General features: G+C 36.2%; 1 protein-coding gene across 3 annotated transcripts in view; it reads right to left on the bottom strand.

The window, feature by feature from the left end:
- Positions 1 to 24,892, bottom strand: part of CRPPA (CDP-L-ribitol pyrophosphorylase A) — a 123,384-nt gene that overhangs the window by 65,908 nt on the left and 32,584 nt on the right. For all 3 annotated transcript variants that reach the window (XM_049798807.1, XM_049798806.1, XM_049798808.1), the window contains exons 4-5: positions 14,306 to 14,410; positions 5,483 to 5,528 (exon numbers count right to left, since the gene is read on the bottom strand). In XM_049798807.1, the coding sequence (XP_049654764.1) occupies positions 5,483 to 5,528; positions 14,306 to 14,410 (151 nt within the window). The remainder of the gene's footprint in view (positions 1 to 5,482; positions 5,529 to 14,305; positions 14,411 to 24,892) is intronic.

The following is a 24,892-nucleotide window of genomic DNA, read 5'->3' as shown; positions in this document are numbered from 1 at the left end:
CTTGTCTGCATACTCTACAAGTTCATACCTGCTTAACTAAAGAAAAGCAATAAATTTACTGTTTATTAAACAAATATTAGGACTCAGAATTTCATAATACAGTTGTAAAAGAGACTTGAGGAAGCAAGCAAATTAATAAGACATGTTTTAAGAAAACAGTCTCAAAAGATAAATAACTCATTAGTCTACTGACATTAGTGAAGTGTTTCTTTGTATTGCCTTGAATATGAATGATATTTATATACGTATAAATATCTAAAGTACAAAAATGTATGTATGTATGTTTTTCTTACTTCCACCCAAGTCAAGTTTAGCAAGCTGAAATTTGTCAGTTATTATGTTTCATTAGGCCAGCAGTTAAAAATCTAGCTGTGCTTCTACGAAACATTTGAGACTTGTTACTTAGGTAGAATTACATTTGTAACATAGCCGACTAAAGCAGCAGTCTCATAATTATAATCACAGGATTAGCTGTATTTTTTCAGACATCATTTAATTGCCAAACACATTACTATAATAATTTTTCTTCTATTTAATTTGATTAATTACAGAATTATAATTTAATATATGTACAACAGACAGAAATGCAAGAGTACCTTAAAGATAAACAGGGTAGCAAAATAACATGTCAAACTGAACCACAAGGAACCTATTCCTTAGAAAAACTGTCTAGAGGCACAAGTGTAACCTTAATATTCTAGCATGAAAATTTAAGTATTTAAAGATCTTTTGAGGCTCATAATTCAAAGCAAAAGAAAAAAATACTATTTGAAACCAGAAGTTGGACAAATAATTCTCATCAAAACAAAGACTTTTAATATAGCTTAAGTGGATTTTCTAAATAATACTAACAGGTTAACAGAAAAGATAACTGTCATTCTCTGAAGCTGAAAGAAACCAAGTTTCAGTCACTAATAAATATAACTGTAGGTGACATGAAATTTGGAACTGTAGTCACAAAACTAAATGTGTACACTCAGAAGTTCTTCATCACTGCTGAATACATCCAGTGATAAAACATGCATCCAGCAAAGTAAATTGGATCACTTAATAATACCAAAATCAGTCGTGAAGCCTGGAAGAGTAAGTGGGGAGCTGGTGTAAGGCCTGTGGCCTCCGTACCCTCCATTCTCCCAGAACCATGCATTTGGCTTCTGGGACATTTCCAGAGGACCTTGATAGCATGCAAGGTGGCATGCCGAGAGCTGGGACCTTGTGACCTAGCCTTACAGGGTCATGCAGGACCTCCCCTTCAGGCACTCTAAGTGGTCCAAACCTGGAGTCTGAATCCACCTGAGTACGTGATACAGGACTGTAATATCCAGTGCGCAATGCTGCACTTCAGTCCTGCGTGCTCTTCAACAACTTGACACAAAGAACCATCATGTGGACTCCCATCCTACGGGTAACACCGTTTATACCCGAAGTGACACACAGTGTCAGGAAGAGGCACCCTTTTCTCCACACTGGTAGGAAAGATCACTGCCAGCTGTGCTCAGCAAGGTTACAGACATACTAGGAGCCAGTGCCAAGCAACTCGGTGCTCAACTGTCCACTACAAAAATAAGTCATGTTGTATCAACCTGAAGATCTGGTAATTGAAGACTTTTGAAAGGCACAGAACAGATAAGGCACAACTCTCAAACTGCAGACTTGGTGCTAACACTGTCTATTCAAAACCCCATTAAAGATAATTAATTATGCAAGATAATCTGTTATGGGCTGTCCTAATTAGCTATGGAGGACTCATTATACTGCTTGCATAACGAGTAAACGGCTTCCCGAACTTCCTGAACTCATGCAATGCAGCAAAAAGAGAATCTAAGCTTCAAGGTACTTACAGGTTTTCACACAGACCAGGCATAATAAAGACTACCGTGATTCCTGAAGCAGATACATTGCATGCTGCCAGAGTAACAGGACATTAGAAGGAAGGGATTAGCCTGATTTACCATGAAGGTCTTCATTTTTACTTTAAGCTACATAAACTTTTTATCACGACCAACAGCTGGAAAAGATTGTATTGGCTTTAGTGAAAACAAAAAATGTGATAACATGATGAAATACACAAGTAGAATATGTATCTATCAAGAGAATGACTGGTCATTTACAGTGGTTTTGCTCCAGTTACAAACAGAAATAGTTAAACTTAGTGAATGTTCCTTACATTTGAATAAGCTGCATTCTCATTTTCTACTCAAGCAGTTTTAGAGAAAGCTGCTTGGAATGGATCTTATTTTTTAAATAAATTATAACTATTCTTCTTTAATGACTTATGAGATTATTGAAGCCCTTGTACACACAGGAACATGGAAATTCATTTGTATGGAGGTTGCAGTATTGTTTCAGGTTTATAAATTTTTTGTATGAAGTAACAGTGTGTGTTACATAAAATTAGCATAAAATACTATAAAATGTCTCAAAATATCACCAATCTGCTTGTTTTTCTTATAAAGAAGAAAGGATAGCACTGATTAAAAGAATACAAGAAGTCACCTTTATAAGGATGAGAGGGCAGCAGAGGGAGAGCACAGAAACCATTGTTTCACATTGTATTTGTTTCTAGTTTCCCCACAAGATAGTTCCCACCTTCGCAAGAGCTGCTGTCTAACGATGGGGATATGTGGGGAAGGAGGCATAAGCAAATGCGACAGGGTGTTGTCTCCTTCTCTGGCTACATAAAGCAACTTATTTTACATAAGGAGGCCATCTGGCTTTCTCCATGCCCACTGCAGCTAGAAAAGGATCAAATAAACTGCAAGAAGATGTACGAGAACATTTTAAAAATATAAATCAGCACTGGTTTTGATTTTTCTTTTCCTTTAGAGTTTACACACCCTCAGTATGTCCTGAAGGTCCTCTGAACTAAGTAATTCTTAAATATTTGAGTAATACTGAATGATACAGCTCAATAAATTGGCCTTTGTATTACAGAAGAAGTACAGTCTACAGTTAAGTTCAAGGAAAATGGAAATGAAAATGGATCTACTTCATTCATGATAAATTGGCATTAGATATTGAGAACATACATGGTAAACACATATGAAAAATACACAGGAAAAGGGAAATAAGATCAAAGTTAACATAGCACTATGAGTTTGCTGAGATTATTTCCAAGTTGAATATTGAACCTTTTATCAAGATATGACCAACATAGTAGATTCATTGAGCTGACCCATGGCATTCACGTCATTTCATGCTGGCATTACTGGTTTCAGCAAGCTTGACAGACAGAAGTACGACAACACTTGTTACAGCAAATATTTACAAATATTGTAACAAAACAGCACATCCAAGCAGCTGAATAAGCTTTCTACATTGCCTTATTAACATTACCATCAGAGGGAATTTTTGTCAGTCTCTGCTACATAGATAATACTTAAAATTAAAAGTAGTCTGCACTGTAAAAGCATGCATACACTCTATTAGAATTAAAAATTCAGTGAAAACGGTATAATAGGATCTATATTTTGACTGGAAAAAAAGAACCTTTTTTTTAATATAATTACTTTTGCACTTCTCAAAGATTGGAAGCTTCCCTTTTTTCCACTGATCTATCATTCAAGGTAAAGTATTCGTTCCAAGTCTTATTCATCAAGGAGATAAAATCATTGCCTAATTTTATATCATACTGTACCATGAAATCCCTCTTTTGCATACCGATTCATTCTATTAACTATTTTTTTTGTCTTATGCGTCATTTCGCTCGTATGACAACCACAATAACAACACTTGAGCTGTTAAATTTCATGAGACTACTGTTCTCCCATTTTTTGAGCCTGTCAAGGTCCTTCTGAATGGCAGCACAACTAACTGGTCTATCAACTACTCCTCCCAATTTCACATCATCTGCAGACTTGCTGAGGGTGTGCTCTGCCTTATCATTCAGATCATTAGTGAAGATATTAACCAACACTGACCCCTAGCATAGACCATTAGTGACTGGTCTCCAGCTTGGACTTTACTGTTTAAGCCTGGCAGTTCAGCCAGTTTTCAATCCACCTCACTATCCACTTTTCTAGTCTGTACTTCATTAGTTTGTCAATGAGAATGCCAAGGGAAATAGTGTCGAAAGCCTTGCTGAAATCAAGTCAAACCATATCCACTGCTCTCCTCTCATCCACCAAGCTAGTCATTTCATTGTAGAAGGCTATCAGGTTGGTCAGGCATAACTTCCCCTTTCTAAATTCAGGCCGACTACTCCCAGCCACCTTCTTGTCTTTAATATGTTTGGAAATCCTAAGCTTGAAAGATAGAGGAGTGTGAAGCCTCTAAGAATCCTACTCAAAACAAGATTCTCAAAAATTCCAGGCCTCCAGCTATGGAGATGAGAGGCCATTCCCTGTCAAAAACAGAACTTCTAAGGTTTCCCAGCCCTACCTCCTTGATACATGCCGGAAAAATTCAGTCAGGTACTTCTAGCAATGCATATAATATGCAATATTTGCCCCGTGTAACAACCAGAAACTTCTTGCATTCCTGGAGGTCTAGTGAAGCAGCATGCAGAATACCACAGCAATATCTGAGCTCTGTTTAAGCTTTCTAGCTTGTCTACATTGACAGAGCTGATCTTGGCATAGTCCAGTTTACCCAAAGCAGAAACTAAGCCAATACTGGATCTTCTAACAACACATGAGCCAACAAAGTGGACAATTAGCCAGCCACTCACCATGCCCTGAAAGGACATGTGTTTTGCTCTGTTTTTCTTAAATAGGAACCAAGTTTTTTTTCTCTGGAAAGGTATTTTTAATCCAAGGGGAAGTCCCTTTCTCTTCATCAGTTTCTGGGCTTTTATCCCTCAGTTCTCATCAAGGAGTCAAGCAACAGTCCCCTGAATCAGTGCCTATCCATTTACAATAACCATCAGTGTGTTCATTATACAGTACTTAAGAGTTCTTCCTTCCTACATTGTTTTTAGATTGAGTCGATCTGGATAAAGACTAAATCTAGTCTTTATGTTAAACTGCTATGAAACCACTGTTACCAGTACAGGAAAAGGTTAAAAAACAGTTCAACAAAGTACTTCTAAATTAATGGAATACCTCAATATCATATAATTGCTATATCAATTTAGATAACAAGTTGCTGTATGTAAAAAGTGAAGAGCCGTAAAGAGTTAATATTTAATTTTCAGTCTACTACTTAGATTAGAAAGATGGAACACATTCAGAATTGAACTGCAAATGAAAGAAGAAAAATGTTTATTCCTTATAAAGCCATTCAAAATTAATCTCTGACTCTGTAATATACACAGCTTTTTATAAGGTTCTCTATTCTAAGAGAAGTAAATAAAGGTAAATAATGCATAATATAAGTATTCCATTGAACAAGCTAAAACAACTTGCCTAAGCACATTTTATTCATCATAAAACTTTTCTTAAAGACATTTAAAACTATAGCACACAAGATTCTTAATTAGACTCAGGAATATGCAAACTGATCAGGAATATGCAAACTGACAGCCACAAGGACGAACACATACCCTTAATAATCGATTCAGCTGCATATAGATCCCGCTTGTAGGTCACCTAAAGGACAGACAAGCCTCATTAGATTTAACATAGCAGGAAGGAATGTAAAACCAATAAAACAATGCCCTGAAGGCAATTCTTTACATTTGAAATACCATAAACAAATGATATTGTCAATTCCTTAATTCTAGTAAAATATGACTGGCAAGTCATGAGAACAGAAGTTGCAGAAAATACTGGAGACTCGAGAGAAACCTTTTTTGAAATACTTAGATCTGCTTAGAACTCATTTGAAACCTAAAACTCTTTTTAACCCTTTGAAGAATCAAAAAACCCCCATGATATTGCACCTATTTTCACACATCCATTCTATTCTATAATTTTATTGTGAAATATTTTTTTATAGGACTTGTGATCATGAGAATGACAGCCAGGAAGAAGCCTCATTATTTCTTTTACTAATATGGGTGTAGTTTTTCAGTAGTGCAAGACTACCACTGTTAATGAGAGTCCAATTAATCAGTGGGAGTCAGTGAGATTATAATAGGCTTTGTACGAGCTTTCAGAGGATTAAAAACCATCAAGATCTTCTTGAAGACATTCAGATCAAGTTAGATGGACAATAAGATGGATGAATACTTACTTGATACTTGCAAAAAACCACCTTTCATATATGCCTTTGTACCCTCACGGTGGTTGACAGTCCCAGTATTAGGTTTTGCAAATAAAGTAACAGAAAACTAAAGACAGTGTCTACCCAAGACATTAACAGTTTTCGCTAGCAATGTCTTTGCAATGACATTCAGTGACATGATCTTATATAAGAGTAACTCCTAAATACTTGTCTTTGTTTTTACTGCAACTTTCTTTTATGTTAAATAAACTATTACTGGATTTTCTGCATTTGTTTCTCTAGAGTCTGAATAATTTTCTTCTATCTTTTTGAAATGGACTGAATCAGATTCCAAAAGCTTAAGTGCTACAAAGTAAATCTTACAGCAGAAACATACCATTGTAGGTATTAGCATTTTAGTCTCCAAGTAAATGATTATTTGATTTTAACATAAGGATTCCTGTAACTGCTTTCTTTTCCTTCTCATAAATTAAGCTGTGTATTGTACTCAGAAACAGATTTATAATATTACCTTTCTCATTACTCATCACTTCTCCAGGAATTATATTATTTTAAAATTAAAATTAACTTACTTCCCTACAGCTTGTCGTGCAGGAGAAGTGAATCTAGGCTGAGAAATCTCAGGTGTCTGAGTTTACATACTGTTGGGAAGAATCAATGTCTTGAATTTAAATTTAAGGATAAAGAGTTATTGAGTGACCAATTTTGTTGCAAGGTTTCTTTCTAATTACCTGTTTCCAGAGGGCTTTTATACTGAACTTCCAGTAAACCTGTATCAGATTACCATCTAAAAAACTTTCAAGAAACAAGACTATCTAAGCTCTGTCAAAAGTGGTTTAACATACTCTAAGGTTCACAATCTCTTTGATATGCAAAAGTATTTTTAAATAGTCTGATTTTAAAAAGAAGTTACTTCATAAAGTAGGCCCAGTCTTCAAGAAAACAACAGAGAAGAATAAAAAATTAAGAATGAATCTTTAAAATCACTTCTGAAATTCTGAAGCAGACATCAGCAAATACTTTTTAGGATGGTTTCCTAGAGAAATAAATAATGTGAGAACATATCACACTATCCATATATATTTCTTTCATAATCTTTGATCCTATAAGCCAATTTCAGATACAAGCTCCTATAAGTTTTATGAAAATAGTAAAGTTGACAGAGGGAAAAACCCTGCCAGCTACCACAGGTGACCACCACATACCAGTCAGGGAGGGCGGGATTCTCCACACCTATTTCAATTTTGAATAAGATGCTAAATCCAACCAAAGTTTCATTTTAGATGAAACTTATTCAAAAGGCAGGCAACCAAAACAGAGACACCCTTTTGTTTAATTCTAACCATTGATTGGTTTAGTATGAATTTGTTTTAAACAACTTTTAAGGATAGTCAACATGAGAGCTCATTGTTCTGAGCAGCTATACTGCTTTATCTCTAGTTTCACTAAAGCGGATTTGCTTTCTAGGCTCACCCCAGCAAAAAGCAATTCAGATCTAGGCAAATCAACCAGGAAGAATACTTTAACTGCCACTCTATACCATAAAGTAAGATGGCACTCTCCACTCTCACAGCCCAGGTGAGGTGCAAAAATCACAGTGGAAAAAGAATAAGTAAGAAAAATGACACACAGGAGGTCTCTTACTTTGCAGAAGAGAGATCTTCTACCTCATCCATTTCTGGTTTTGTTTTTAATATTACTACTAAGCTAAATCTCTACGGACTTACCAAATCACCATTTAATCTTCTTTTTCATGCTCTTCTCTGAACCTTCTCTATTTATTAACATTTGCACAGAGCTTGAGTCTAGATTTGACGATGGTATTCTAGATGCACTTGTAATACTAGAACATCTCTTCTAATTTCATATTGTTTCTATATCTGTGGCTGACATAAGGTATTTTGCCCACAGTGGAAATTTGATATCCTCTGTCATTCCTACACCACTTTCAAAGTCACTGCCTTCCTAGAACAATTCTCTAAATACGGCCTATACTTTTTTTGTTTCTAAAAACACTTCTTTACGTTTTGCTGCAATGAAAAGTAGACCTTTTGTTTAAATTGTTTTCCAAGCAATCCTTATCAATAGTTTACTTCTGATCAACTATATTTTTATTTACAAATCCTTAAATCTTTGTGTTGTCTGCAAACTTTATCAGACAAATGTTAAATAGCTTAGAAAAAATAAGAGTTTCTGCAGAACTGTATGTGGTGACAATTATCTGTTGAAATATATCAGTTATCCAATTTTTAATCTATTTAATGAGGACTAGTCCAATTACAGTCATCCTATTTTTAATTAAGATGTAACAAGTCAAACTTCTGCCAACCATATATTTTATCAGCACTACCATCTTTATCAGGCAAGACTGTAATCTTGTAAAAAAGGCTTGAGGTCAATTTCAGAAAATAAGTAAATTCCATGTTGGTTGACATTAATTACATTAGCCCCTTAACTCTTCATTAATCAAGTTCTGCCTGTGGCAGTGCACTCTTTTGTTTTGTTGATCAATATCGAACTCACAGGCTTCTAACTAGTCAGATTCTCTCTCTTCATGTGACAACATTAATTTTCACTTTGTCCTCTTGAGCATCTAGTGTTCCAAGATTTTCTGAATGTTATTGCTGCAATCCAGAATATCGCTAGGCCAAATACTAAAACTCAACACAAATACCTCTCTATCACAGAATATTAAACCATAATCTGTTTGGTTTTTTTTTTGGCAGACTAATCTTACTTATTAAACATTTCTCTACTTTTCTATATAATAAACAATCTACTATGTCTATTTAGTAAAGCCTCAAAATCATCAGACAAGGGTTGGTTGGTTGGTTGGGGTTTTTTCCTGTGTGCCCTTCTCTCTCAATAGTCAGACTGCAACTTTTCACTATCTAGGAAGATGCTCTTTTAAAAGTCTCTCAAAGTTCTTCCCATTTAATGATTAGAAGTCTTCAAAATGATTTAGCTTGATGAACATTTCAGATTTACAAAACTCTATGTTAAATGTAAAACATAACTCTTTACCAAACAAGCAAAATAAAGTTATGATCACACATACACAAAATGCATGGCATTTTAGTTTAATGAAGCACTTCCCTCTGTTCTATTACAGTATCAAACATATCTTCTTTGTATGGGATATTTTTGTAGGATTAGAAAATAACCTTTCTTTTTAGGAATGGTGAGGATTTTTTGCACTATCAGCATTGAGTCTTTAAATGTGTATCAATCTTTTAAAAATGTTCTTAAAATGCACTTTTCATTTGCATTATACACACACACATATATATTAGACTCCAACAATTACATTCAGTTACATGATTTTATACTTTATTTAAGAGGATATTGCCCCAGAACATATAAGGTCATTTTGTTTCAAAGGTGTCAAGCACAGAGAAACTGAAAATGTGGTGTTGATAGTGTCATTCTGTTTCCTTTTTTGCCATCCCGATCCTAAATATCTTATAAATAGTTATATAATAACTACATTTGTAATAGAACTTAATAAATATTTATAACACTGAAGTAATTTGAATGTTCCTGCTGGTTGTTGTCACTACAAAGAATGATTTTAATTTTGTAATTTGCTACCAGAAAGTAAACAAACTATCTCTTACTTTAGCTTCAATGGTAAGTAACTTTGTAATGTTACTTTTTCTAATGCACCGTAAGTAGACAGAGCTCAGGTGAAATAGAGTTAATTCAAGAAAACAATATATCTGAACACATAAGTAACTTTTTCCCATAGCTCCGAGTCATTTAATGTTATGTAGGTTGTGCACCTAATAAACAAACTGAACTCTTACAAATATCAGATCTGCTCTTTAACGATTTAAGCTCCGCATAGGATGAAACTGGTTTGTAGTACTTGGACTTTAGAAACTGTTAACCAGTTAATAGACTGCAGTTTCTCTGTTACAAATCCTCTGAAACCTCAACTGAACAATGATTATTTATTTCAGTTTTCATTTATCTGGATGGAATATCTTTTTGTCTCTTTTGAAAAAATAAGACTGGGGTCATTGGGAGCACATCAGTTCTTGGCATACGAAATATAATTTATGTCAGCATTGAAAAGCCTTCCAGAAAAAAACAACATATTACAAATTACATTATTTTGACAGCTAAGAAAAGACAATTCTGCTTCTAGAAGGTGATTAGTAACAAACACTAACAGCTCCTAATGATTTTGTAGGCAAGCATCACTTGAGAAAACTGGCAGTCTTCTGCACTTCATCAAACTGCACAAACCAAGCACGAGTGTTCTCTTCTTTAATGGTACTGCTCTGAGTCACCTGCCAAACACCCCAGTACAGAGTGAACAATACCAGGGTGCTATTCAAGCAGGAAGGAGCTATCTTCCTCTGTGGCCTCTATTCTGATATGAGTATTTGCTGCAGAAGCAATTTACTATTTTGCAGACCGCGTCATTTTTATGCCTTTTACTTTCAATGTCTTCACAAGCCACAGAAGACACCAATGACTTTTAGCTACAAAATAAGACATGGAATAGGATGTGAGAAGGTACAGGTACTTTAATGACATGGCACCAGCATCTTTGTGTATACTATATATAGCATACTCGCTGCTTCGCACAGCCTGCAGCACAGTATCTGCATGCAAATGGGTGTGCTGTTGCTACTGTCACACTGCACAGTACTGTCAGCACTGAGATTCTGTGGTGGGTTAACCTTGGCTGGATGCCAGGTGCCCACCAAAGCCACTCTACCACTTCCCTCCAAAGCTGGACAGGGGAGAGAAAATATAATGAAAGGCTCGTTAGTCAAGATAAGGACAGGGAGAGATCACTCGCCAATTACCGTCACAGGCAAAACAGACTCGACTTGGGGAAAATTAATTTATTACCAATCAAATCAGAGTAAAGTAATGAGAAATATCTTAGAACACCCTCCCCCCACCCCTTACTTCTTCCTGGGCACAATTCCACTCCCGATTTCTCTAATTCCTCTCCCTGAGCGGCACAGGGGGAAGAGGAATGGGGGTTGCAGCCAGTTCATCACGCATTGTCTCTGCTGCTCCTTCCTCTTTACCCTTTTCCCCTGCTTCAGCGTGGGGTCTCTCCCACAGGAGACAGTCCTCCACAAACTTCTCCAATGTGAGTTCTTCCCATGGGCTACAGTTCTCCACAAACTGCTCCAGTGTGGGTCCCTTTCATGGGCTGCAGTCCTTCAGGCACAGACTGCTCCAACGTGGGTCCCCCACAGGGTCACAAGTCCTGCCAGAAAACCTGCTCCAGCACGGGCTTCCCACAGGGTCACGGCCTCCTTCAGGCACCCACCTGCTCTGGCGTGGGGTCCTCCCTGGGCTGCAGGTGGAGATCTGCTCCACCGTGGACCTCCATGGGCTGCAGGGAGACAGCCTGCCTCACCATGGTCTTCCCCACGGGCTGCAGAGGAATCTCTGCTCCAGCACCTGGAGCACCTCCTCCCCCTCCTTCTTCACTGACCTGGGTGTGTTGCAGGGTTGTTTCTCTCACATGTTCTCACTCCTCCCTCTGGTTGCAGTTGTGCAGTTTTTCTTCCCCCTTCTTAGATATGTTATCTCAGAGGCGCTACCACTGTCACTGATGGGCTTGGCCTTGGCCAGCAGTTGGGTCCATCTTGGGCCAGCTGGCATTGGCTCTATCAGACGCAGGGGAAGCTTCTAGCAGCTTCTCACAGAAGTCACCCCTGTAGCCCTCCCACCACCAAAATCTTGCCACACAAACCCAATACAGACTCTTTCACCCGGTCCACAGTATTTTCAGCTTTTCTACCTAAATCTCCTTCTTCATGATATTCTCCAGTATGTCACCAGCTAAAAAAAGTTCTCTGTCCAATATCCGATCACCTACAAGGAATTCACTCTTCACATGTTACCATTTTCCATTTGTTTACAGGCCTCTTTAAAGTCCAGTACTACTACAGTAGGTCCCACATGCTAGAAGGTTAACAGCATCAGGATTTCATTTCACCAGCAATGCTGGAGTGGCACTAACGCTTCAACAATTCTTTTTTAAAACAGAGATGTGCACAAGCTCAAGTCTGAAGTGTAACTAGGGGCTGGTTACTAGTGCTATTCCTCAGGGGCTGATACTAGGGACAATACTGTCTAATATCTTTATTAATAACCTGGGAAAGGGGAATTACCCTCAGCAAATTAGTAGATGACAACAAATGGGGAAGTATTCAATATGCTCAAGGGTACAACACTCATTTAGAGGGATCCAGAAAGGCTGGAGAAAGGGGCTGACCGAAACCTTGTGAAATATAACAGACACAAATACAGCATCCTGCATCTGGGACAGAATAACACTGTGCAGCAAACTGATTGTGGCAGCATACTGATGCCAAAATATAGAAAACAGCTTTGCAGAAAAGGACCTTCTGGACAAACTAAGCATGAGTCAGCAGTGTGTAGCAGTGGAAAAAAGGAGTGCTACTGACTGGGCTGTATTAGTAAGGAAGTAGACTTCATTACAGGGAATACAGGGATTATTCCCCTGTATACAGCACTTCTGAGAACACACGAGAGTACAGTTTCTAGTTTTGGGCTCCCCAGTATAATGCAATGAGGAACAGGAGGAAGCCCAGCAAAGGGCTCCTAAGATGGCACGAGAGAACTTGGTTTGTTCAACCCGAAGAACAGAAGATGAAGGGTGGGGAAGGGTCATAATTAATGGCCATAGAGAAGGGTAAACTGGACTTCTCTTGCAGATTTTTCTGTTGGCCTTTCATCCTTTCCCAGTGCAAGAGACAGTAAGGGAAATGCTGACCAAATATTATGAAAAAAGTTTCCTCCATATGGGGGGATATATATCGGAATTGTTTTCCCCAGAGGGTCTGTGAAATCTCCATTCTTGGAGGTACTCAGTACTCAACTGGACAAAGCCCTGCACAGCCTAATCTAACTAACCTGGCTCCACTTTCAGCAAGGTGTTGGACCAGATGACATCTACATGTTTCCTTCAGTCCTAATTATTCTGTCATTCTAAGTCAAAAGACTACACTTCATCTGCTGGGCATCAGTAGTATCTACAGATAGTAAAAAACTAAATAAGCATTATAAAGAACTGAGTGAACATTATGGGTGTATTTTGTTACCCTTCACGTAAGTACCATGCTTTGCAATGAGAACAATGAAACCATCCAAACAGTGATGCAATGCAAATACACATGACATAATCTGTCCTTTAGAAGACTGAATAAGAAAACAGACAATATACTCTTTAAGAAAGACTATATCCCAGAAAGATATTGAAAGAAGTTGCTGTATGCAACCAACGTCTAAGTAAATTTTGCTGCTAAATTGCACAGGAAATTTGCACTGCAGATTCAGGAAATTACCTTTCTGTGTAAGATTTAGTGTCATATTATTAGAAATCATGTCCTGTTGGAGGAAATTTACTGTCAAAGACAAATGGAGTGATTTTAGCTGCTTCCGGATCCTTCAATGTGGTAATGAATAAAATAAAAAGAAAAAAAAAGAAAAAAGAAATAAAAAGAAATAGAATAAAAAGAAAAAAAAAAGAAACACATAAAAATTGCATTACACAACAGCTGCTGAGAAAGAATAACATCCCACCATCCAAAACAGTGAAATGGGATTCTTCTAAGCAGCAGGGATATATCCTTTGGCACCTGTAAACACATCTGCTTTGTCAGTTGTCAGGAACCTACAGATTATCGGACAAGATGAATGATGTTTAAAAAATTTTAAAAGACTGAAGAATTCTTAAACATTACAGTGTTACTGAATGTAATGAACTGCTCTAAAAATCAAACTGTTAGCCATGTGTTTGGCATCAGAGAAAAAGTGATGTCCTCATAGAAAAAGTGGAGGAAAATACACAAAAGATATAGAAATAGCAGGAGAAAGCTCATCTCGTAAAAGAATGATCTTAGTTTTAGAGATTATGGAATTATAATTTTACAGATTCTCAGGTTATTCAAGTACCTAGTTGGTTTTTCTACTTCCAGATAAATACTGTCTTCATTAATTATCTTGGGTGACACCTGCCCAACTCTGTCCACAACAATGAGCTCTAAAAAAGCTCACAATAATCCAAAAACAATTCTGAAATTTGGAAGAGAAAAGCCTAAATATTACAATTGAAAACACATCTGAATTTTTATGGTAGTGTGAAAATTTTATTAATTTTAAAAGATATATAAAAAATAGAGAATCTTATTGCCTTTACCTTCCAGAGGTCAGCTGTTCCTTCAACAAGTTTGGCATTTGTTTTACAGTATTTCAGAGCCAGATGTAAACATTCAGTGCCATAATCCAGGTCATAGTCTGTACACTGTAGTAATTTAAAAACGAATAAATATTTGTAATTAGTCTTAAAGAAATCATACTTTTAAGCAATAACAGATTGTCTTTCATTAATTAAACCTTACATCTCAACAGTCCTGTCCAGAATAATACATGCTGTATTAGGTAGGCAGGTACAGGATGGTTCAGAAATAAAACTCTTCCAAGAATCTTTTGCCAAATTCTAGCTCTCCAGCAAAGTGTTAGAGAAGAAAATAAACACTTCATAACCACAAATTAATTCATTTAGGTGCTGGAAGTATCTTGCTACACCTTTATGTTGTTAACTACATCAATGAGAAGTTACATGTATACAAAAAATTTTGATAGAGTTGAGGTCTCACCAAAAGAAATCATCAACCTTCTAGTGACAAACTTTTAGAGTATGGGAACAAGTTAATAAATTGTAGAAGCATGACTCTTCAAAAGTCTTGTCTGGTTTGGTTTTTGCAGAATCAAAAAAGGATGGTATTATCTAAGAACCTCTTTATTCCTTACATGTTTCCCTCTGTATTTTTCTGCAGCTATCTGCACACAAAATAACAAAGTTTCATGCTGCCCCATGAGCCTTTCAGATTAAAAAAACAAACAAACAAAAAAAACCCCAACAAATTGTCCATTTTTTAGTCATTTAGAAGAGGCATTCTTCTGTCAACACACCCTTCCCAAGCAGTTTGGCTTCCTATATTTAGTGATTATAAGAATCCTACTGATGGAAAACCGAGTAGTGCGCAGAATCTCTCAAACCAAAACATAGGTAGGTACAAAAGCAGGAACTGGGAGCTTATCAGACAGGACTACCTCAAGATGAATTGGCCTGATTAAGATAAGAAAATTCTAGCCTATTTTCATATTGCTAAATTACCAGACCATCCAGAAACATGAATTACATGTAACAAGGGAGGATATTTTAGATAGGGTCTTTCATAAAAATGGATGTATTTGATAAGACCACAGGCTTGCTAGCCCAGTATCCAGTCTCTAGTAGAGGTTGACAGTGGGTAGTCAAGGATAAGTAAATAAGAACACAGCAATCATATTTTCTTACAAATAATATACTCTGGTAAACCCTTACTCTTATCCCAAATCTGTTCAGTTTCCTTAAATAGCTTTTGGTAAAAGCTTCAGTGAAACATCTTATTATGCAAGTAGGCTGTTACCAGCTTCAGCCACCTCAAACAAGAAGGTGGTTATCTCCTTAAAGAATGACAATTAGCTCTGCAACCATTTCCTTTACAAAGCTTTCCTTTACAAAAGCTGAAATAACCCTTCCACTGTGTCAAATTTAACCATGTGTCTACAAATTCATGTTTCAAAGAAAATGTGACAGTCCAGATACTGTGCTCAGTAATTCACTGTCTCCTCCAGGACTCAAGAATTCAAAATTCTCAAGACTGCAAAAACCTAAGTGGGTTAAAGAAGATCCAAATAAAAGTGCTGCAATACAACTTGCTTTTTTCTTTAATAATTTCCTCAAGAAGTTTAATAAAAAAGACGAAGAAAATTTTTAGTTTCTATTCTTGTTTTATACTGCATCAGTGAAATTCAAGGAATTCATCAGCATTACACAGCTGAATTGTATTACTAACACAGACATCTTAGAAAAATCATCATTATCACTTTTATAGTATTTAAATTAGTATTTTTTGTCATTTTAGTTGGTCATCACTGCAATCAAAAAGAAGATCCTTTTACATAGCCTGATTAGAAAGAAACGTAATTTAAGTGTTATACTTCTCTACAGAAGATTTTAAGTGCTTTGAGTAACAAAGCAAAACAGACACAAGAAGATAATTTATAAAGAAAGACTTCTTTCAGCATACTAAAGAAAACAGTGATTTCAAAAAGACACTTTGAAATATTTTTAAATTAACCAGAAATTATTTATATTCCTTAATCGAGATACAAAAAAGATCAACAGAAAATAGAAAGGAATAGGGAACTCTAGCTCCAAAATATTTAAAATGGAGCGAACTCTTGAGTAAAGAGGTCCAGAGATAAATTGCCAATGAAACCAGAATTGGCCTAGTAACTTTCAATTCCAAATATTTATTACCAAAATGTTTCCTTTTTTGTTTTGGTTTGGTTTTAAGGAAAATTTTCTGGTAGAACGCAAACTATTTTCTACTAATGTGAATAACATACAGATTAAAAAAAAAACCCAAACATATATATATATTTATTTTTCCTCAGAATGGAAGAGAAAATTTCAGAAAAAATTATCTATAAAAGAATTTACTTTGAATTAAAATTAAGTTACATTTTAAATATATGGGTAATGAATGATATTAGAACAAGACTAAGCAATTCCAACTTTTTAGCAAGGTATTAATTACAGATAATTAGTAAGGAATGGAGAAGTTCCATTAATGGTCTAAAGCATCTTGAGGGTATTGCTGGCTTGAAGGGATGAAATATGACACAAAGCAAAGTAATAATTAAAAACATATTTCACTAATACTTGTACATCATGACACTTACCATTCTAATTATCTGTAATTGTTTAAACCTAAACATATTGTCACAGTGTACTGTTCTGCAAGTCTGATATACTGATGTCAGAGGAGAACAATGAAATGGAACTACCAGCTCAAGACCAGCTTATTTAATATATTATCCATATGCTAAACAGCTCCACAAGTGAAATTTTAAATCCATATTTCAGGTGTAGAATTTGAAAGCTTCTATATTGCTCTAAGAAATTTAGTTAACAAATTAAGCATTATCAGGGAATGCCTATAATAAAAAGTTGTAGAATATCTACAAGGAAAATTCTTACTGACCCAGGCATGCAAACATTCTCATTCTAAGTCTTCTGTATGCATTTCATTGTACATCTAGAGCCAATTTACATTACAACAATCTGTTTAAAACTCTTACTATTTCTAAAGTCTCTTTTTTGACTGAAAGGCTTTTTAACATAAAGTTTGACAGAGTACAGTTAACTGAACTTGACATGCACACATAGCTTTGTGAAACAATAGACATAGTCTAAGTTTCAGACCGCAGATTTGAAATGGTGGAAACAGCTGGAAATATTGGCACAAAACATATCCACAAAAGAAAGAAAACAGATTAGTTTAGCTCTTTAAATGACACAGAAGGAAATATGTTATTTAGAAATGCTTTTGAACTGTTGAATATTCAAAGGCATTCTAATAGGTAGTTTGTGGGACTGACTTTTTTGTGGGTGGTTTTTTTGTTTGTTTGTTTTCCAAGAGTGGACGTTTGAATAAAGTGCTGTGGGTGGAGTGAGATCCAGATTTTAGCATTACAACAATTCTTCTTCCCCTGCCCCCTAGATTAGTTCGAAAATATTTTGATAAATAATATTACTTCCTAAAATGCAAGCTATACTGTTGCTTATCTGTAAACATGGAACAAGGGGTTAGAGAAAAAAGCAGCTACATAGCCTGTATCTCCCTGGTACTTACTAATAGTCCATAAACTAACTTGTTTCCAATGTAATACTTTGAAAAAGTAAAATTATAAAAAAGCAGTATTTAACATTAACAATTTATTTTACTGTTAACATGCACTACTTTACTGTATCTTTATACTGATAAAAGATTTTGAAAGGATATATGGGAACTGGTAACAATACAGCGGAACAAACACAGATGCAAGAAAGTTTTTCATTACAGCACTGTCATTTTCTTATTTTTCATCATTCCTTAGTTTTATAATAAGGAAACAAAATCAATATTCTTTACATATTAACTGAAAGAAAATCTTCAGAATTGCTCCTTTACACAGGTACCCTTAAAGCCTGTATAGATGCAGTCTTTTACACTTCTGTAACCATTGGCTGTGTCATCTTTAGTACTTTTTCCATTGTCAGCAGTGTCTCCATTTTAGTCTCCCATGTAAATCCATTCTATAACAATATCAGAACACTTGCAATTAAAATGCATAACTAATTTACAATAGCAGAGCTTTATGATTTTTCCAGATCCTTGCAAATCAAGTTTCCACTGCTGAAGTGCCAGAGTATATCATGAACATTCATCATGAGGAACATTTTACTAAGTTAAAAAAGAAGCAGACACAAGCTCTTGCTGAACCTTAATTGGCCTACTTTTATCATATTTTATAAAGAATTTTTTTTTGCCATGTTCATTACCATGGAATCCAAAAAATGCTGAATCCAACAGTGGATTTGCAGTAAGCACTCAGCCTAAAGCAATACACCACAGCTAAATGAGAAATAACAGAAGCAGCAAACAGAATGAGGAAACACGTGAATGAGGAAACAATGAGTGTGGATAAGCTCATCTCTGAAACAATTTCTGCTGTAGTTAATTATTAAAACTGCTGTGACATACATCCAGATGCAGTAGTGCTTCACAGTGAAGAGAATAAAGATACAGCAATTTACTCTGTAACAGAATTAAGCAAGCCTGTTTTTCTGTAGATATAGATCTGTATCTATATCCCAATGCCTTTCACTGCAGTAACTGCAAGTGCCCCCTCTGTACATGCCATGATTTCCCTGCACTCTACCATCAGATCCCCTGAAAACTTCCTGACCACCCACTAAAATATTTTGGTACTCAAGTTGCTTCTGAGTCCACTAAATACCCATTAAAGCACTTACGCATTGGTTGGTACCAAGATCCCATGCGCTAAAAGGTATATGACCAAGAAAAACAGAAGATAACAGCTGAATTCACATTTCAGCCATGGAGCTGAAGGCGTAAGAGCCTGAAGGCTCTGAGGCTCCAGCCACATCTCAGTGAAGGCATTCATTTGGGTTTCCCTCCTCCTCACACTCACTGATTTTTCAAAAACTATATAGGGACTTAATATCATTGAAATCTCTATGCCTCCATCAATTTTGATTGAAATCATGATCTTAAGGGTCTTTCCCAACTTAATGAGTCTGTGATTCTATGAAATTGAACAAAATGTGCAAGTAAAGGTTTAAAATATTATTGAGACAAGGGTTAAAAACAAGTAATGCTTTCAAGTATCTTTTCAATAGTAAAAGTTACAAATGAAAGAGTAATGTTGCCTCTTCCCTTTCTGGAATAAATGTCCTGGGTCAGAGAACACAGTCCAGACTGCCATCACCAGCAACCATGTTCTATACTCCTGATGTAGGCATATGAGCTCCCAAGTCAAGTCAGATATGCATTTTCTTTTTATTAGTCTTCTCTGAAAGCAGTTTATAATCTCTCTTTATGTTGAAGCTGACAATTACTGTTCACTGTACACAACTTGCTGCTAGGCAGCAGGAGTCCCGTAGGCAAGAATGCAGAACATAAACACACAGTGTGGGCAACATGAAATTTGCTTTCCCTATCACAAAGTTTTAGCTACTAGCTAAGGTTGGGGATAAATCCACTCTTTTTTTCTTTAAACACAAATTTGCTTGAAAACCTCACTGTCACAATATGTAAAAGCAGAAACTCAGTGGGATTTAGAAATGCATATGGATGCAGAGAACTAATATTTATATCCAAGTTTGCACTTCTGAGCATAAATTAAACAAAAACATTGTGTAAGATCATGGAACAAAATTTTTATGTGGATATTTCTGTCCATTTTGGACAGGTTCCTTCAACTTTCTTCTAAGCAACAAATCACACATGATTCTGTCACCACAAGATAGGATCTAGGACTAATGAGCTAGATTGAAATACCCTTGTTTTCAGTGTCCCATTCTGTCAAAACCACTAAGAAAAAGGCATTTACTTTGATTTAGATTAATCTAGAAATCACTACAACAAAAATATTGAAATAAGGTAACCAGACAATTAGAAAAGATACCCGGTTTACTGACTGTCATTTTCCAGCTCTGCCTCAAAATGAAACAGAAGCTGAAGTATAATCACAAGACTAGGTCCTAGCGCCAGCATCCTTATGTGTGGCTCTTGATAAACAAAATAGAAAGATCCAAGTTTTAAAATTCTTTTGAGAATGCATAAGAGCTATCTTTTCTGCTCTTAAACCCATGCCTTAAGATACTTGCAGATACCCTACACTATTATTACAAGTGTTTGCATCATTGCCTCAAGTTGCACCAGAGGAGGTTTAGGTTGCGTATTAGGAAAAATTTCTTCACCGAAAGGGTTGTCAAGCATTGGAACAGGCTGCCCAGGGAAGTAGTTGAGTCACCATCCCTGGAGGTATTTAAAAGATGTGTAGATGTGGTGGTTAGGGACATGGTTTAGTGGTGGACTTGGCAGTGTTAGGTTAACAGTTGGGCTTGATGATCTTAAAGGTCTTTTTCAACCTAAACAATACTATGATTCTGTGATTAAAGCTTACTCTTTAAATCTTAATCTTACTCTGGCTGCTACTGCTTCCATCTCTGCAAAAGGAGAGGTCCAGACAAACCAATCACCCTGTAAAATAAGTACATGTGCTCAACTTTACACTGAAATCATAAAAACACTAATACCTACATTTTGAAAAACCCTAGTTGTCTCTGAAAATTAGTTGGACAGACCTAACCCCTATGTACGCAGAGTAACCCATAATTCAGTCATTCCAGAAAATGAGGTCTGCTATGTTCTCCTAGACATATCATGATCAACCTGTAGAGAGAGGGGGAAAAGGGCAGCTTTGCTATTTTAAGGAATGAAAACTTAATCAAGAATGACTGGAGGTACTTTGCCGAGGAAAGAAGGGTACCGGTAGGCAAAACTAAGTAATGTCAAGGGTTGTGTCCACATTACCAATTTAGTGTGCACAACAGGTTCTTGTCGGTGCAAGTATTTCCTGCATCCCTACTCGGAATCCTACAAAATGCACTTTGCTGCTGGAGAACTCAAAGTCATTTCCCTTCTAGTGGAATCAAGGTGAAAGTCATATGCAAGGGCACCTGCTAAAGCACATCATTTGCAGTGTGGTGCCCTACCAGCCAGGACTTGGCATGCATTGTGTCCATATGACTGGCAACTGGGATGAATATCACTGCTGGTAAAGTCCCAGTTTACACATACAATCCTGAAACAATAACGGATCACCAAAAATCAAACCTTAGCCTTTCTCTCTTTGAGCCACACCAGTAGATACATTCCTAATGTTACTCCAACGAAGTCCACACAAACTAGCATAATGAAAATGAGAATACAAACCAGGTGAGAATAAACAATGGTACTGGTATGAAGATGAAATACCTGATGCAACTAAGAGCTAGTTATTAATCAGGTGGACTTCACAAAACACGTCCTGACTAACCATGAGAGTATTGGTTTTTTCAACATCAGAAAAGGACACAGGGGTCATTTTAAGTGTGCAGCTCAACATGGAATTTCAGACCTCATATACAAGTTCAGCTTTTTAAAAAGGTCATATTTTAGTTACAATGTCAAGAAGAAATAAGAACATGTTAATATTATATGTGCCAACTTAATAGTCAAAACACTGAGTTAGGACTCATTGTTTACACTTTAATAAATTATCTTGTAAATTGGAAAAATACTTGGAAAAGAGTTATATGGACAATACAAAGACAAAAAAATCTTGTCCCAATGCAGAAAACTACAGATTGTTTAGGTTATTCTAAGAAAATGTAAAGAAGTGATTGTTCACATTCTCCCAGTAAAGAGATTTCTAAATATATCAAGTTCTAAAATTAAGCAACCAGCAGAGAATTTAATCAGGCTTAGAAGCAGAGGTGAGCCAAGTTCAGGCCAAGTTAAAATGCATGTCTTATTTTTAAATTTTTTTGAACAGATAAGATTATTCACTCTTGGAACAATTTACTTAAGAGAATCACCTCTTGAAATTATGCAAGATCATAAATGGTCCTTTTCCTTGCCTTTCAGTACACTGAACTGTCAATAGGTAAGAGATTAAAAGCTCTAGCATCACTACCTTGTTTTCTTTTTGCTCTCTCAAAACAAGCAGCAGATGACAATTTAGATGGGTGGTCTCCCGTATGCTGAATACAGTGATTCTCACTCAGTATTCAGCATTTTTTGAGCCTGTGCCAAATGGGTGATCCTTGTGGATACAGTACACTTATCACAGTAAATCCAGTAACACTTATAACAATACTCTAATAATCCAGTCTAACTTCCAACTTGAATAATTGCAGTGTGTCTCCCTAGCATACACCCTCCAAATTATATCTGAAGACAAAATGCCTTTTCACTGCTACAGAGATGCCAGACTTCACCCAGGGTGTGGCAGCTTTGCACCACTGCATCAGTTTCAAGAGCTAATATGTGAATTTGCAAAGTGCTTTGAGATCCTACAGGATGAGGAGTGCCATAAAATGGAAGTCATTATCCCATTAGCAAAAAAACTTTTTATTTTTTTCTTATGCAAGGCATTAGAATTTCTCCAAACATTCTTGTGGCAGAAATTAATTAGGGCAAGGTGGGGATTCATACAATATCCTGGCTCCACCATTGTGCCAAAGAACTAATCAAGTACAGAGCTATCTAAACTAGCAGTTTTCTCAATAGACCACCAATCTAGCTTCAGGTTTTGAATAAATGAAAGCATTACTGACAAAATTCATTTAGTATATTAATCTTAAAAAGAATTGGGTATGTTTTAAGGATAGGGAAAGGGGAAAAAATATTTATTCCTCTAAATCTCAGGACAAAGCTGCTAGGGTAAAAAGATGCCAGATGAAGTAACTGTAAAATCTCTTTGGAAAACATCTCAGAACTACAACCTGAAGATTGTACAAATTAGGATTTTAACTTAGGGGACCCTGCATTTAAGCAATAGTCTGTGTGCCTGAAGATGAATGAAGAAAGGCAGATCAAAATCCTTTGCAAAACTGCATTATTAAAAAATTAGCTCCATTGCAATTTTGCATCGAGCCCAAAAAATTACCAATTTTCAGCAGGAATTAAATGGAACAGAACTCAGGTTCTACTAAGTTCCAAAGAAATATTTTTTTTTTTAAAGAGGACTAAAACCAGAGCTAAAATCCAAGCCAAAATGGATCACAACAATGAAAGGGTGATGTTAATAAGTAAAAACTTCTCATGTAAGGAGGAATGAGATGCTAGGCTTTCTTGCAATATTTAGGAGCTACACAGATTTCCTTGTCAAACAGTCAGATCTAAAATCCTGATGACCCAAGGACAAATCAGCAGAAAGGCTTCCTTTGTTAGGTTATTTCGTATGCTTAGATTGCACATTGAAAAACTCACAGATATTCCCCATCTTGATACTAGTATACAGCTAATTAAAATCTATATTATTATACTATCAAAGGAACTGGAGCAGAAATTTCAACAAACCAAAATAATCCATGTTACTTTACTATTCAGCCAAGTAGGTTGAATTGGACCAACCAAGTAGGTAGTTACACTAAAACTGTAATTACCTATTACATTTCATAAACAGATGGAAGTATGCCACCTTTAGGACCCCATACAAAGAAGAGCACTGGCTTGTACTACTGTCCTCATACAAATCATACAAGTAGTAGATTACTATTAGTTTAGCTAGCTACTGTCTAATTCACAAATAATTTCTTGATTCAGTATTTCAGAACACAGTTGATGAGAAGGAAGAAAAACCTATAGACATAAACTGGAATGCAGAATTAGGAAAAGCACAACAATGGTTGTGGTATATATTTAGAAGACCTGAACATATAACTACAAAATACAAAAGCAAAGTGGGTGACCAAAGCTGGGGATGGTGGAAAAGGAAGTGGATCTCCATACACACACACACAGAACATATAGAAACTGCAAAATACATTTGAGAACAGTGAGGTGAACTGATTATCCTTACAATATAATACACTTGATAAAAGATGTCTGATGCTTTTTTTAAAGGATGAAGGCCAAGAAACAACCCATTACAGCTTAGGATAAAATCTATATATCTTATCTACTTTTTGTCATATGTTAAAAACAATGGTGATCTCTTTTTCAGTGTTTTTACACTACAAAAACGAACAGCTTTGACTCACATCACCAATTCATGATTGAATAGCATCAGGCAAAATTTTTTTTCTCCAAGTGAATGTCTACAGGAGGTAAACGTTAAGCTGTTCAGCCTTGCCAACAACTTAGATGCCTTAGAACACAGAACGTTTCATATTTGGTGAATGTTAAAAAAACAAAAAAGTTGAGGTGTCTTGAAGGTGCCAGATATCTTTAGTCTTAGGAAGAAGGCAAGCAGTGTTTTTTTTCAGGATTCCAACATTAGACTTAAATGCCCAAGTTCTGCCTCACTTACATTTTGACCCTTCAGTCCTTTTTCTGAATCTGACCCTTGCTCCCACAGTTGCCAAGGTTTTAGTCAACAATTTGTCCGCTACTGTTCATTTAATCGCCTGTTGCTCCTGGCAATGTTAATTTGACAGACACTGATTTCTTTAACAAAGAATGAACCCACAGGAAAATCCCCAAATCAGTCTAGACATTTTGCCTCGAAGGACTTGCCTGACCTATGCCAAAATATTACTAAACTGCTACAGCTGATTCCACTTCCCCTGCTACAGAGGATACTAAAATGCTTCACACATGTTTGAAGAAGAATC

The sequence above is a fragment of the Accipiter gentilis genome, chromosome 4, assembly GCF_929443795.1.
Source record: "Accipiter gentilis chromosome 4, bAccGen1.1, whole genome shotgun sequence".
NCBI lineage: Eukaryota > Metazoa > Chordata > Aves > Accipitriformes > Accipitridae > Astur > Astur gentilis.
This window is presented reverse-complemented; position numbering and strand designations above follow the sequence as displayed.